Source organism: Prionailurus bengalensis, chromosome A3 (assembly GCF_016509475.1).
Source record: "Prionailurus bengalensis isolate Pbe53 chromosome A3, Fcat_Pben_1.1_paternal_pri, whole genome shotgun sequence".
Lineage (NCBI taxonomy): Eukaryota > Metazoa > Chordata > Mammalia > Carnivora > Felidae > Prionailurus > Prionailurus bengalensis.
Genome location: NC_057354.1, coordinates 24,543,887 through 24,557,778, shown reverse-complemented (window position 1 = coordinate 24,557,778; position 13,892 = coordinate 24,543,887). Strand labels below are relative to the sequence as shown.

The window sequence follows — 13,892 nt, the reverse complement described above, 5'->3', positions numbered from 1 at the left end:
ATAAAATGGGCGTAATGATAATAAAATGACGCCTACTTCCAAGAGATGCCAGAAGGGTTAGGTATAAATACATTTCAGAAAACCTAAAAAGGGCTGGGATGGAGCCAGGCTCAATACATGTTAGTTTTCTTATGCTGCAGAAGAGACAAGTCTTAAAGGAAATTGATCAGAAGATTAAACAGAGCTGCAGGTGGCCAACCTCCCAACTAACACATCCTGAGTATCCATTGTCACTGGGCTAGATGCACTTTTTCTAAAGACCCTTTATAACTCCAAACCCTTCCTCTATCCAAAATAGCAAGTGGGTTCAGTAGCACTGTGGGCTCAAAGTGAAGCTAGGGGAAATATCAGGGTGCTCCCTGCAGCCTGCACTCATGTGTGACTCAATTGCTGGCTATGGCTACTGGCACCTGAGGCCATTAAAGGTAGGGTTCCCTGGAGAAAGATGGCATAAACGTGAGAGAGGATACTCCTAGTTTGAAAGGTGCCTGTAAGACTACAAATGGCTCTGCAGACAAAGAAACAGCAGGTCCAACCACTTACTTTAGCTTTATGGCTAAGGGAATGGTGTAGAAGAAGACGTTGATCTGAAACACACATACAAAGAAGAGGCTGAAGTGCTCAAACATCTCCGCGAAGAAGTACCAAAAAAGACCGATGTTTGGAGTGAGATCTGGAACAGAAAGTCTGGAATGAAGAAAACAAAGAGGGAGAAAAAAAGAGAGCCAAATTTTAAATGGTCTGCCTTGACCTGGTTTTCTCCTAAAGAATTTGGTCACTACTGGGCAGCCAAAGATGACTTTGTCCCCACAGTTATCAGGATGTGAGGGGCCCTACAGGCACCCTGGATATAGGTAATTAATAAAAACAAGAGGCAGAGAAACAGAGAATGATAACCCATAACAAATATCAACTAAACCAAATTCTGGCATGCATCAAAGATCTGAAATGAGGCAGGATTTGGGCTAGAAGTCAAAAGACCAGCCCCTCTTTTACTGCCTAAAATATATATGTTTAAATTTAGGAGATACCCAGGATATACAAGAGAGGAATGGGTTTTAAACAGACAGTATCTATTTGGGGCATTCCAAAGACTTGCCCAGAGGAGCGAGCTCAAAGATCCTGCTGCTCCCCATTCTTGCTCCACATCCTGACAACAGGAGCCAGAGACTGAGTGCCTGACACTGCAGTGACTTCTGGAGTCTTGAGGAAGCACTGGCAGGTTCCAGCTAGGATCCCGGATCTCATTTGAGAAATAAGGGTTTCACTGGAAAACTTTTGTCTAGTTCTATTAGATAAAGATTGGTTGCAAATCTGGCTCTTCTAAAAATTTACATTATATGTCTTATTTTCAAAAACACAGAATTGGAACTGATGTCAATTCACGATTTTAAAAGGGCAGTAAGTGGAGCATGAAGAAGGAAGAAATAGGCAATGGCTCATGGTCAGAGTGCACTGACCAAGGCCTCCACCCAGAGCAATTCTTTGCCTCCTGCTGTGACTACATTTCCTTTTCTGTGAAATGAGGTAAAGAACACAATCCTGTGGGCCAGCAAAAACCAGGAAAAGCTTTTCACTGGCATTACAAACTCTTACTTAAAGCTCAGCATGAAGAGCTACAAGTTATGCATAGCCAGGATTTAACACAAATTAGCAGTCCAGAATTCCAAAGGGGAGTTTGCCCCTCCAGATCCCCTCCCCACCCTGACAGATTTAACTATCACCTCAATGGGCTGTGAGGTCCCTGAGGCTTGAGCAGCGACCTTCCTGTCCTCCTCAGCATACCACACAGAGAGTACTGGGAAACGTCTGCAGAATTCATACTCCATTTTTATTTTCTCTAAAAGTTTGACACGTGGGAGGTGGCTTTATTTTAAAACTGTCAGAGACCCTCTTGCAGTAGAGGAATGTATCCATTCCTGTTTAGGACTGAGCCAAACCCTTCCAGGCAGAGGCTGGTAGTTGCTTCAGATGTTCCTAGAGAGTGCTCTTTAATCTCACAGGATCAAAGGTACGCACTAGACCTGTGGTTCTCAAAGTCTGCTCTTCCCTGGACCAGCAGCATCAGCATCACCTGAAAACTTGTTAGAAATGTAAATTCTTGGTTCCTATCCCAAATTTACTTAATCAAAACCTCTAGGGGTGGGGCCCAGAAATCTGGGTGTTAATAAGCCCTGCAGGTGTTTCTGGTGCACACTGAAGTTTAAGGACCCCTGTATCTTGATGCTCCCTATGGTTGCGCACCCTCTGATTCCACCTGGAGTTGTGAAAAACAAATTAGCTTCCAGAGTTTTCTAATGAAGTCATTACTTACATGAAGCCATATACTGCAGGGATGAAGTCCCAGGAGCTGAGAAGGAAGAAGGAGAGGCAAATGATTACCACTAGGCTTCCCACGTACATCATGGCATACTCCCAAGAGAAGATCCAGAAAGCTTTGCTCTTCACTTTCACAGGTATATACTGCCGCTAGGAGAGAGGGCAAAATGGTACATTTAGGGATGTCAAGGACAGAAAGAAGTTATCAGCTTAAACTTCAAGATCCCTTCTGCAAAGCACAGGACACAGAAAAATGGAAAATCAAAGGACTGAAAAGGATTTCCTTGTGTTAAACCCTAACCAAAAGAAAACAAGTTTAATTATACTATTACCAGATAAAATAAACTTTGATGTAAAAAGTATTACAGAAATTAAGATGTTTCATAATGATAAAAGGTGCAATTCATCAGAAAGATGTAACAGCTTTAAACCTGTATGTACCTAATAACACAGTCTCAAATATATAAAACAAACATGGACAGGGCTACAAAGGAAAAATGAACATAACCATCATCAGTAGATAACTGATAGATCACAGAGACAACAATCAGGAACCAAGTAGGAAATATGAATAACACATTTTCTTTTTAAAGGTTTAAAAAAGTTTATTTATTTATTGGGTTGGGGGGGTGGGAGGGAAGGTGCACAGGGAAAGAGAATCCCAAGTAGGCTTCACTGCAGCACTGAGCCTGACACAGGGCTCAATCCCACAAACCATGAGATCATGACCTGAGCCAATTCAAGGGTTGGACACTTAACCAACTGAGCCACCCAGGTGCCCCTGAAGAGCACACTTTTAATAAATTTGTAACTTCTTTGAGAATGAGTCAGGGAAAAAAAAAAAGAAAAGAAAAGAAAAAAATCTGTATATCCAGATAGATACAGAAAATGTGGCAAAATGGTAACTGGGTAATCTAAATAAAAGGTACTTATTATACTAGTCTTCCAACTTTTCTAAAGCATGAAAAAATTAGGGAAAAACTAATTCAAGAAGAAACAAAATTTGAATGGTCCTATAAGCATTTAAGAAACTGAATTAGTAATGAAAAATTTTCCCATAAAGAGTAGGCCCTAAGCAAAATAAGTCAGGCAGAGAAAGACAAATACCGTATGATTTTACTCATATGTGGAATTTAAGAAACAAAACAGATGAACACAGGGAAAGGGAAGGAAAAATAAAACAAGGTAAAAACAGAGGGAGGCAAACCATGAGAGACCCTCAACTATAGAGAACAAACTGAGGGTTGCTGGAGGGAAACTGGGTGAGGTGATGGGCTAAATGGGTGATGGGCATTAAGGAGGGCACTTGTGATGAACACTGGGTGTTATATGTAAGTGATGAATCACTAAATTCTACTCCTGAAACCAATACTGCACTATATGATAATTAACTTGAATTTAAATAAAAACTTGGAAGGAAAAAAAAAAAAAAAAAGAGCAGGCCCAGCCAGTTTTACAGGAAAGTTCTATCAACATTCAAGGTGATTCTAATCTTACATTAATTCTTTCACAGCAAATATCATAAGCTTGATACCAAAACCATTTACCAACACGAATACAAAAATACTAAACGAAGTATTACCTAATGTATTCAGCAATATATGATAAAATTGGGTTATAACTAGGTTGGACATATTCAAAAATCAAGGTTAATGCAACGTAAGAAAAGCTATTAATATATGTATCACAAACAGTTTAAAAGTAAATCATATTACTCAGCCATCAAAAAGAATGAAGTCTTGCCATATGCAATGACGTGAATGGATCTAGAGTATATTATGCTAAGCAAAATAAGTGAGTCAGAGAAAGACAAATACCATATGATTTCACTCATGTGTGGAATTTAAGATGAACATAGGGGAAGGAAGAAAAAAGAGGCGGGAGGCAAACCATAAGAGACTCCTTTTTTTTTTTAATGTTTATTTATTTTTGAGAGAGAGAGACAGAGCATGAGCGAGGGAGAGGCAGAGAGACAGAATCTGAAGCAGGCTCCAGATGTCAGCACAGAGCCCGATATGAGGCTCCAACTCACGAGCCATGAGATCATGACCTGAGCCAAAGTTGGATGCTTAAATGAGCCACCGAGGTGCCCCAAGAGACTCTTAACTACAGAGAACAAACTAAGGGTTGCTGGAGGAGAGGTGGGTGGGGGATAGGCTAAATGGATGATGGGTATTAAGGAGGGTACTTGTTGTGATGAGCACTGGTGTTTCATGTATGTGATGAATCACTAAATTCTACTCCTGAAATCAATATTATACTATATGTTAACTAACTAGATTTAAATAAAAATTTGAAACATAAAAAATTCATTAATTCAATGCAATAATGCAATCCCAGTAAAAATGCCAACAAGCTATTTTATGGAATTATACAAGATTAAAGTTTATATGGAAATATAAACATGCAAGGAATGAAGTACTAATACGTGCCACAACAGAGATGAACCTTGAAAACATCATGCTAAGTGAAATAAATCAGTCACAAAAGACCACATATTGTATGATTCTATTTATATGAAATGTCCAGGACAGCATATAAAGGCAAAAAGCGGAATACTGGTTGCTTAGAGCTAGAGGGGAAAGGGGAACTGGGGAAAAACAGAGAGTGACTTAATGGGCATAGGCTTTCTTTCTGGGTTATAAAAATGTTGTAGAATTGATTGTGGTAATGGCTGCACAACTCCGTGAATACACTAAAAATCACTGAATTGTATACTTTAAATAGGTCAATTGTTTGCTATGTAAACTATATCTTGATAAACAATAAAAGCTGTTAAAAGAAAAATACCATAAATAAGTCAAAAGACAAATGAAAAACTAGAAGAAAATATTTGCAGACAAAGGGTTAATAATACTTCTAATATATAAAGGATTCTTCAAAATGGAGAGAAAATAGATCAAAATGCAACAGAAAAATGAGCAGAAAAAATGAATAGACAATCCACAAATATGAAAAAATGTTCAAACTCACTCATATTTTAAAAAATGCAAATTAAAACAACACTGAGATACCATTTCTCAGAATCAGACTGGCAAAGATTTTTTAATGTGACAACACATTCTATTAGCAAGGCTGTGGAAAAATAGGCAATGTCATACATTCTTATGTCATACATAAGAATAAAAAATTATACAATCCTTATGGAGGGAAATTTAAAAAGACCTAAAAAAAAAAAAACCTACATATATACTTACCTTTGGATCCAGTAATTCTATTTCTAGAAATCTACCTTGAAGATATCCCTCCAACAACACGAAAATACATATATGCAAGGTTACTCATTAAAGCATTAACTATGATAGCAAAATACTGGAAACAATCTAAATTCCCATACAAAGGAGAAAAGTTGAAGAAACTATGGTACGTCCATATAATGAAGTCCTATGCTGCTGTAAAAAAGAAGATCTCTATGTATCAATATACAGTGACTTCCAGGAAATAATAGTAAAAAAAGCAAAGCACAAAAGAGTACCTAGAGTATGCTATCCTTCATATGCGAAAGAAGGAAATACACGTGTCTGCTCATTTGTGCAAAAGAAATACAAGAAGGATAAACCAGAAACTAAAACCAGTTACTTGGAGTGACAGAGGAAGAAGGAAAAAGAAAAGAACAAGATAGCAGGGATGAGGGCAGGGTAATACTTCTCTGAATATGTTTTTTGTATAGCTGATTCTTAGAACCACAGCAATATTTCTTAGTCTCTTCACATACCCCCCCAAAAACCAAAAAACTAAAATCGACCAAGGTGTAGGGGAAATCCAAAATTAATACAAGCAGTAATAAATGAGCCTAACTATATGTCAAATTAATAAGATACCTACATTGAAGGGTTACATGGGAGAAGAAAACTAACCTGAGTGACTTTGAGAAATAGTAACCTGATGGAATTCTGTAATGCTAAAGACAAAAAGAACTACACATACGTGTTATAATCAAGTCAGTAGATATATTTTTTTAAAAAAGATTTATTTATTTATTTAAGTAATCTCTACATCCAAAGTGGGGCTCGAACTCATTACTCCAAGATCAAGAGTCACATGCTCCACCGACAGAGCCAGCCAGGCGACCCAGTACATATATTTCTGACCTGGGTATTTCTCACAGAAATTCTAGAACCACTTTATGTTGATTTTAGAACTGAACATATTAGCAAATATACTGCAGATAATGAAAGTTGGGCTTCCAACCATTAGAGAAAAATTATACACAAGGAAAAGGGACAGACTAAAGTGAACCCTTTGGTGTCAGACTGGACTCACTGGTATCAGTGTAAACAGGTATCAGTATGAAGAGATAAGGAGAAAAAGAATTACAGACGTAGGGGCGGGGTTAGTATACATACATGTATTTCACAGCTGTCTGTTAGAAGCAATGCCGCCCAGATAAAAATAAGCAGACCTATAATCCTCGGTTTCTCAATAACTTTCACCAATAAAAGCAACCAAGAGTCCTTGAAGAATTGATTCCAGGGCTGGAGCAGGGAAAATACAAGATGAACCTGGAACATCTTGAGGCACCAGAAAGAAAGGAAAGGAAGGCTCAAGAAGACAAGGCTAGTCAAAAAAACACAAAAGCCAATCTAAAAGAGTCCCCCCAATGGTCAAAGCTAGAAAAATTGTAGCAAAAAGCTAATATTAGTATTAGATTTTTCTTTTTTGAGGTGAAATTCACACACCACATGTTTAACTATTTTAAAGTACGCAATTCAGGTTCTTCAACAGTCGCCTTGAAAGAAGTCTGAGGTGGATGAAGGCTAGCTCCCACTCTACAATCTTGCTGCAAAGCAAACAAGTTCCAGACCAGATTCTGGCATACTTAACATTTATTAAACAAATATTCACTAGCAAGCAAGCACAGAGCAGTTCACACAAATCATTCTAGAAGGTCCATTAGTTGTTTCAATCACAGATTGTAAAAAAAGCTTCACTGGGGCACCTAGGTGGCTCAGTTGGTTGAGTATCCAACTTTTGATTTTGGCTCCAGTCATGATCCCAGGGCTGTGGAATTGAGCCCACATGGTTGTATCCATTTCTCCTAGTGCTCAGACTTTCTAAAGAATGAACTGTAAGTATGAAGTAATAAAGGAAATGCAAACAGCATACTATTATGTGGAAAAATTCTTGGATTCAACAAGAATCTAGAAAGAGAATCAAAGCAAAATAACTTCACAGTGCAATGATACATCTATTAGACTAGCAACCATAACTCAAATTTGAAAAGCCAGTGCTGGCAGCCTGGGAGGAAATGGTTCACTACACTTTATTTTATTTTACTGTTTTTAAAGATTTTATTTTAAAGTAATCTCTACATGCAACATGGGGCTCAAACTTCCAACCTCAAGATCAAGAGTTGAATGCTCTACCAACTGAGCCAGCCAGGCGCCCATGGTTCACTCTAGACACTTTTGGTGGTACTACAAATGGGCTCAAGCTTTTTGGTGAACACTCTGGTCTTGCATAATAAGGACTAAGAAAATTCTCACACCTTTGGGTCCAATGAGTCACCTGGAGTTACATACTTTAAGGAAATAAAGAAAACTAACTTTCTATACTATTTATATCAATGACAACCAGGGCATATCTCAAATTCCCTAAACAGGATGAAGACCAAGCTAATTATGAATCACTGTGTACATCAAGACAAAGACATATTATGAAGTCACTTAAAATGACAAGCATGTAGCCTATTCCAATAAATGGAGGTATACACTCAGTTTTAGGAACAGTGCTTTTTTTTTTTTTTTAAGTTGACTTATTTATTTTGAGAGAGAGAGGGTGTGGAGCAGAAAGAGAGGAGGAGAGAGAATCCCAAGCAGGCTTTGCACCATCAGCACAGAGCCCAATATGGGGCTCAAACTCATGAACCATAAGATCATCATGACTTGAGCTGAAATCAAGAATAGGACACTTAACTGACTGAGCCACCTAGGCATCCCAGAAACAGTGTTTATAATTGAGAACAAAAGCTCTGAAATCAGATATTTCTTGGTTTGAATTGTGGCACTGTCCTCTGTACACTTTCAAGAAATGTTTCTCTTCTAAAAATGGATTTGGACCATGCAGGACCTGAAAATGGTTACTTGCTCTTGAGGAAATATGTGTATTCTCATTGGTGTGGAAAAGGCAGACAGTCAGAGGGCAAGTTCTTGCATCAGGATGCTTGAGTTCATATCTCAGCACTGTCATTTGTTGGCCATGTCACCTTAGGCAAGTAACTATGCCGGCCAATATTCCAGCTGCAATTCATGGATGTATTATGGCTAATAATAGACTAATACATGGCTAACACTATGACCTACATCAAAAGTTCTTATGAGGTTGAAATGAAATGATGCCTGCAAAGTTCTCAGTATAGTGTCAGACATAGTAAGTTCTCAGTAAATATCAGCAATCTGTATTCTTCAATTAATATTTATTGATCACTCACCATGGTCCCAGGATTGCATTACGTACACCCACAACGTTTAATTCCTACGAGAACCTTACATGATGAGTGCTGTTATACAGAAAAGTTTTTTAAAAATGAGCTTAGAGAGGGGTCTATGAATATTAGATGAGAGAAGGAAAATGCAAGATGGTTGGTAGATTCCAACTACACACACATAAAATGAAATACACTTAAACATTTGCAATGTTATGCATAATTAGAACTTAATGGTCACTACGCCCATTTTGTTTAAAGTTAGTCAAGTTTCTTTGTTTGTGTTTTCAAGTAGAAGCAAGTACATGTGAGACAGGGACCCGGTCCCATTGCCTTTATTGAGCCATGTCCTTCATTGCCCCAGGCAGTGACTGGGCCATGTATTAAATGTCACTTGAGTGTTGGCTTCTGACCAGCAAGTGCTTACCTGGAGGAGATAGAGGAGTCCTGGAACAAACAAGGTGAGTGGGTACAGAGACTGGTATGTTGCTAAGGCAAGAAAAATAGCACTGAGGAAGGCACTACCTGTAAAAGGAAAAAAAAAAAAAAAAAAAAAAAAAAGAAAGAAAAAAGAAAGAAAGAATCCAGCTTTATCAATCAGGATTAGACTCAGCAAGTCCCAAAAGCAAGAAACTTTCTGTAACTGGTCAAATAAGCTCTTGTCAAATATCTCCTGGTGCACAAGGTGCTATGCAAACTCACAGATTGATTTCCCATGAAAGGAAACCTAAGAACTCAAAACCATTTACCTTTAGCAACCTGAGACCCCTCAAGTATGTTTCCTGTAAAATTTTCAGACTGAATAAAGGGATCAAGTCTATTAATATCTATGTCCAATTTAACTTATCAACTAAGTCCACAATTATTGCTTAAGCAATTCAGAGCTATGAAACCTATCCCTATTTTACAATACCCTTTCCTTATGGACTATCTTCAGGTCATGTGTTTATCATTAAAGTATATTAATTTTTATTAATAATTTCCCCATTTCCTACATAAAATGGCCCACTATGGAATTATTAAACATGATGTTACAACAAATTTGCAATGACATGGAAAGATATTTATAACATCCTATTAATTGAAAGTTATAAAAGAGATATACACTATGATCTCATTTAAAAGAAAACATGCAGGGTATGCCTGAGTGGCTCAGTCAGTTACGTGCCTGACTCTTGATTTTGGCTCAGGTCATGATCTCTCAATTCATGGGTTCAAGCCCTGTGTCAGGCTCTGCATGAATAGCACGGGGCCTGCTTGGGATTCTCTCTCTCCCTCTCTCTCTGCCCCTCCCTTGTATGCACTCTCTCGCTCAAAATAAATAAATAAACTTAAAAAAAAAAAACACACATGCATAAGTAAATTAAAAAAAAAAAAAGACTAAAAGACGAGGCCCAAAGTTCACAGTGGTTTTTTTTCTCAGTGGTTGGATTACTAATTTTTTTTTAATTTTTGCTTCTCTGTATTTTCTAAGTTTTCTTTTTTTGAAATTTTTTTAATGTTTCATTTATTTTTGAGAGATAGAGACAGAACATGAGTGAGGGAGGGGCAGAGAGAGAGGGAGACACAGAATCTGTCAGCACAGAGCCCAACGTGGGGCTCAAACCCATGAACTGTGAGATCATGAGCTGAGCCGTAGTTGGACACTTAACCGACTGAGCCACCCAGGCATCCCTCTAAGTTTTCTATAATGAACATCCTTTGTTTATGTCATAAGAAAAAACTGATTTCTTTTTTATAAATTTTTTTTTTCTTTTCAACGTTTTTTATTTATTTTTGGGACAGAGAGAGACAGAGCATGAATGGGGGAGGGGTAGAGAGAGAGGGAGACACAGAATCGGAAACAGGCTCCAGGCTCTGAGCCATCAGCCCAGAGCCCTACGCGGGGCTCGAACTCACGGACCGCGAGATCGTGACCTGGCTGAAGTCGGACGCTTAACCGACTGCGCCACCCAGGCGCTCCTGATTCCTTTTTTCAACGTTTATTTATTTTTGGGACAGGGAGAGACAGAGCATGAACGGGGGAGGGGCAGAGAGAGAGGGAGACACAGAATCGGAAACAGGCTCCAGGCTCTGAGCCATCAGCCCAGAGCCTGACGCGGGGCTCGAACTCACGGACCGCGAGATCGTGACCTGGCTGAAGTCGGACGCTTAACCGACTGCGCCACCCAGGCGCCCCCCTGATTCCTTTTTTAAAAAACCAAATAGCTAGTCTCTTTCAGATGTTTTAGACAACAGAGTACCCTAAAACCAAAGCTAGAGAACACAAATTAGCAACAGAGGTTTCAGAGTGGCCCAGAAATCAGTAGAGTGACAGTTCAAGGCTGTTATCTTGTGATGATAATGTTTCATAACTGACAGGTCTTGTGGTCACTCTCATTAGTGTAGGTCAACTGTTTACTGGAAATAAGATATCCTCTCAATGGTGTTTCATTAAAGGAGTAACCAGTAACTCCACTCAGGAGTTTTACCCTCTCCCAACCCAGCTCCAGAAACAAACAGAAGGACATGATCCATAGGATTTTTTGCCCACCAAAGTAGTCTATTTCCTTGATCTAAGAGCCACCTTGGAAGAGGAGGGTTACAAATATGACTACTTTATAGGAGAGTGAGTGGAGACAAGAGAACTCTGAGGGCTTCATACCTCAAACCAAAGAAACTCATCAGCTAGGAACAATTCCTGGTTGAAAGAAAGTGGAAGGAAGGCAGAAAAAGGAGGAAGCTGGAAATAAAAGACCAAGGACAGAATTCTAAGGGCTGGGCTGGGCTGTTTTGCATTGCTGATCAGTGCCAGGCATGATGTCCTGTGTCCAGGGTGCTTGTAAACATGACTGAGCAGGGACAGGATCATGCCCAGCCAAGCTGTGCCACCAGCAGAGGCCCCCACATTCCCGCTGAGCCACAGACACCTAGAACCAGAACCAGGTCAATTCTGAGATAGGGAGATGGCAGTGGTGGAGAAGGGGCTGTTCTGGAGTCTGACAGCTAAGCTGGGCTCAAGATTCCCTGACTTGGCCAAAATCTGAATGACATTGTGTGGAAAACCAGCTAAGGGAGGAAAAAAAAAATGGAAAGCACTTTTAAATTTAACATGACTTTCTATAGAGACTGGGGTGCAAGAGAAACAGGCTCTTACCAGAGGAGGGAGGCTAATGCTCCAACTCCATCCATTCTTATAAAAGTGGTGAAAACAAACATGTGACTTTCACCCCTCTCTCTCCCAGAAGACACCAGGGAGTGAAATAAACACAGTCACTTCCTGTCCTAATTGCCTGAGCTCAGTAATTACTTGTCTGGAGCAGCTGACTATCTATAAGGGCCAATAGAGAAGAAAGCGCTCATAGCATTATAGAATGGACTCATGAGTTTCAGAGACTTGCTCCCTGGATTGGGAAGAAGCACTCTTCCTTCCTTAGACGAAATCAATAGTCAGGAAAAATCTGTTCCTTCTGCTATTCTCTACCAGTAAGTGGCAGCAACATCTCCTTGCTTACTGCAGTGACCCTTCACCCCTCCACGCCCACACTCCTTCTACCAGTCATGTCCTGTTGATCGACCCCTGGAACAACCACCACTGCAGTTCCTGCTCTCATCATCTGTTGCCACACGTTTTCAGCAGCCTCTTCCTTCTCCCCAGTGGTCTCCCCAATCTCCTCCCATGTAATCCTCCAGAGAAGTACCAGAAGGATCCTTCTAAAACAGATTAGATTGTGACAGGCCTCTCTTTAAACATTTCTGATGATTCTGTTTCATCTACTGGATTAAGTCCAAACTCCAACGGCAAACGAGGCCCTTCACTATCTGGGTCTTATTTTATTTCTCCAGCTTTACCACCTCTCACTGTTCTCCTACACCCACCCCATCCTCCAGCTACTCTGGACCATTCCCTAATTTCTGAAACACCATGCCTTTTCATTCTGTGTCTGTTCTCAGCCTATTCCTTCTGCCCAAGCTATCCTTCGCTGCCCTCCTTCTAGTGCAGACCCATTCCCAGTGGACAATTAAAATGTCACTTTCTCTAATGAGGCCTAAGCAGAGATGATAACAATAGTGATTACAGCTAACAGTGGTCACTTACTAGGTGTCAGGCACCTCTCCTCTGTATTCAGAACAGTGCTGAACTCAAACAACAACAACAACAACGACAACATAAAAGCCTTCAGTAAACATCACAATAACCTTGTGAAAGCTCTGTTTTCACAGGTAAAGAAATCAAGATACAGAAACAGAAGGTTAAGTAACATTATCATTTTAAGTAACAAAACCACTCAGATGATTCCAGTGTCCATTCTCTAAATTCAGTCAATACCCTCATTCAATACTGATACCATCTTTATAATAATTTGCTAATGTTGTTCTCTGTCCCCATTTGTCTATGAGTTTCTCAAGGGCAATAAACCCCTCTTCACTTTGAATCTCCAACACCTAGCACAGTGCCTGGCACACCTGATGAATGAATGAATATCATTCAGTGACACATATGAATCCCTTTGAAAATCCAAGCACATTAAAGAAAACCAGTGTTTCTTTTTTATTGAGATATAACTGACATATAACATTGTATAAGTTTCAGGTGTACAGCATAATGATTTGATACTTGTATATATTGCTAAACGAGCACCCCTGTAAGTCTAGTTGAAACCAATGTTCTTGAGGAAGGAGAACTTAGGAAGTGTAAAACACAGGTAATGAAACGTGGGCAAAGCACAAAAGAAATCTGACACTTGAAAACAACAGAGCCTACTGAATAGAAGTTGAGGACTTGGGGAAGGAGGCTGGGCACAGAGAATGCTCTCTGTGGAGTAAACTATTGGATGGTGGAGGCCTGTGGTCCGGGGGCAGAAACATGGCATTACAACAGTCAGGAGCCTGATGTGTGGGATGCTGGGGCAGGTGTGGATGGGGCAAATACATAGTCTGAGCAAAAGTGAGGGGGAGTATGAAGACACACAAGAGACTCAGAGCTGATGTGTTTTGAAAAAAGCTAGAAGGGGCATGGTGGGTGGATTAGGAAAGCAGAAGGATGATGATATGTACTTGGGGCAAGGTCAGGAAAGATGAAGAAAAGTAAAAGGTGGGGTGCCTGGCTGGCTCAGTCAGTAGAGCATACATTTTTTTTTTTAAAGCTCATTTATTTATTTTGAGAGAG

The 13,892-nt window shown here is 39.7% G+C and overlaps 1 protein-coding gene across 1 annotated transcript in view; it reads right to left on the bottom strand.

Annotated features, from left to right (window-relative positions):
- PIGU (phosphatidylinositol glycan anchor biosynthesis class U) overlaps positions 1 to 13,892 on the bottom strand; it is an 82,870-nt gene that overhangs the window by 23,610 nt on the left and 45,368 nt on the right. The window contains exons 7-9 of the mRNA XM_043604718.1: positions 9,171 to 9,268; positions 2,315 to 2,469; positions 544 to 687 (exon numbers count right to left, since the gene is read on the bottom strand). Of these exons, the coding sequence (XP_043460653.1) occupies positions 544 to 687; positions 2,315 to 2,469; positions 9,171 to 9,268 (397 nt within the window). The remainder of the gene's footprint in view (positions 1 to 543; positions 688 to 2,314; positions 2,470 to 9,170; positions 9,269 to 13,892) is intronic.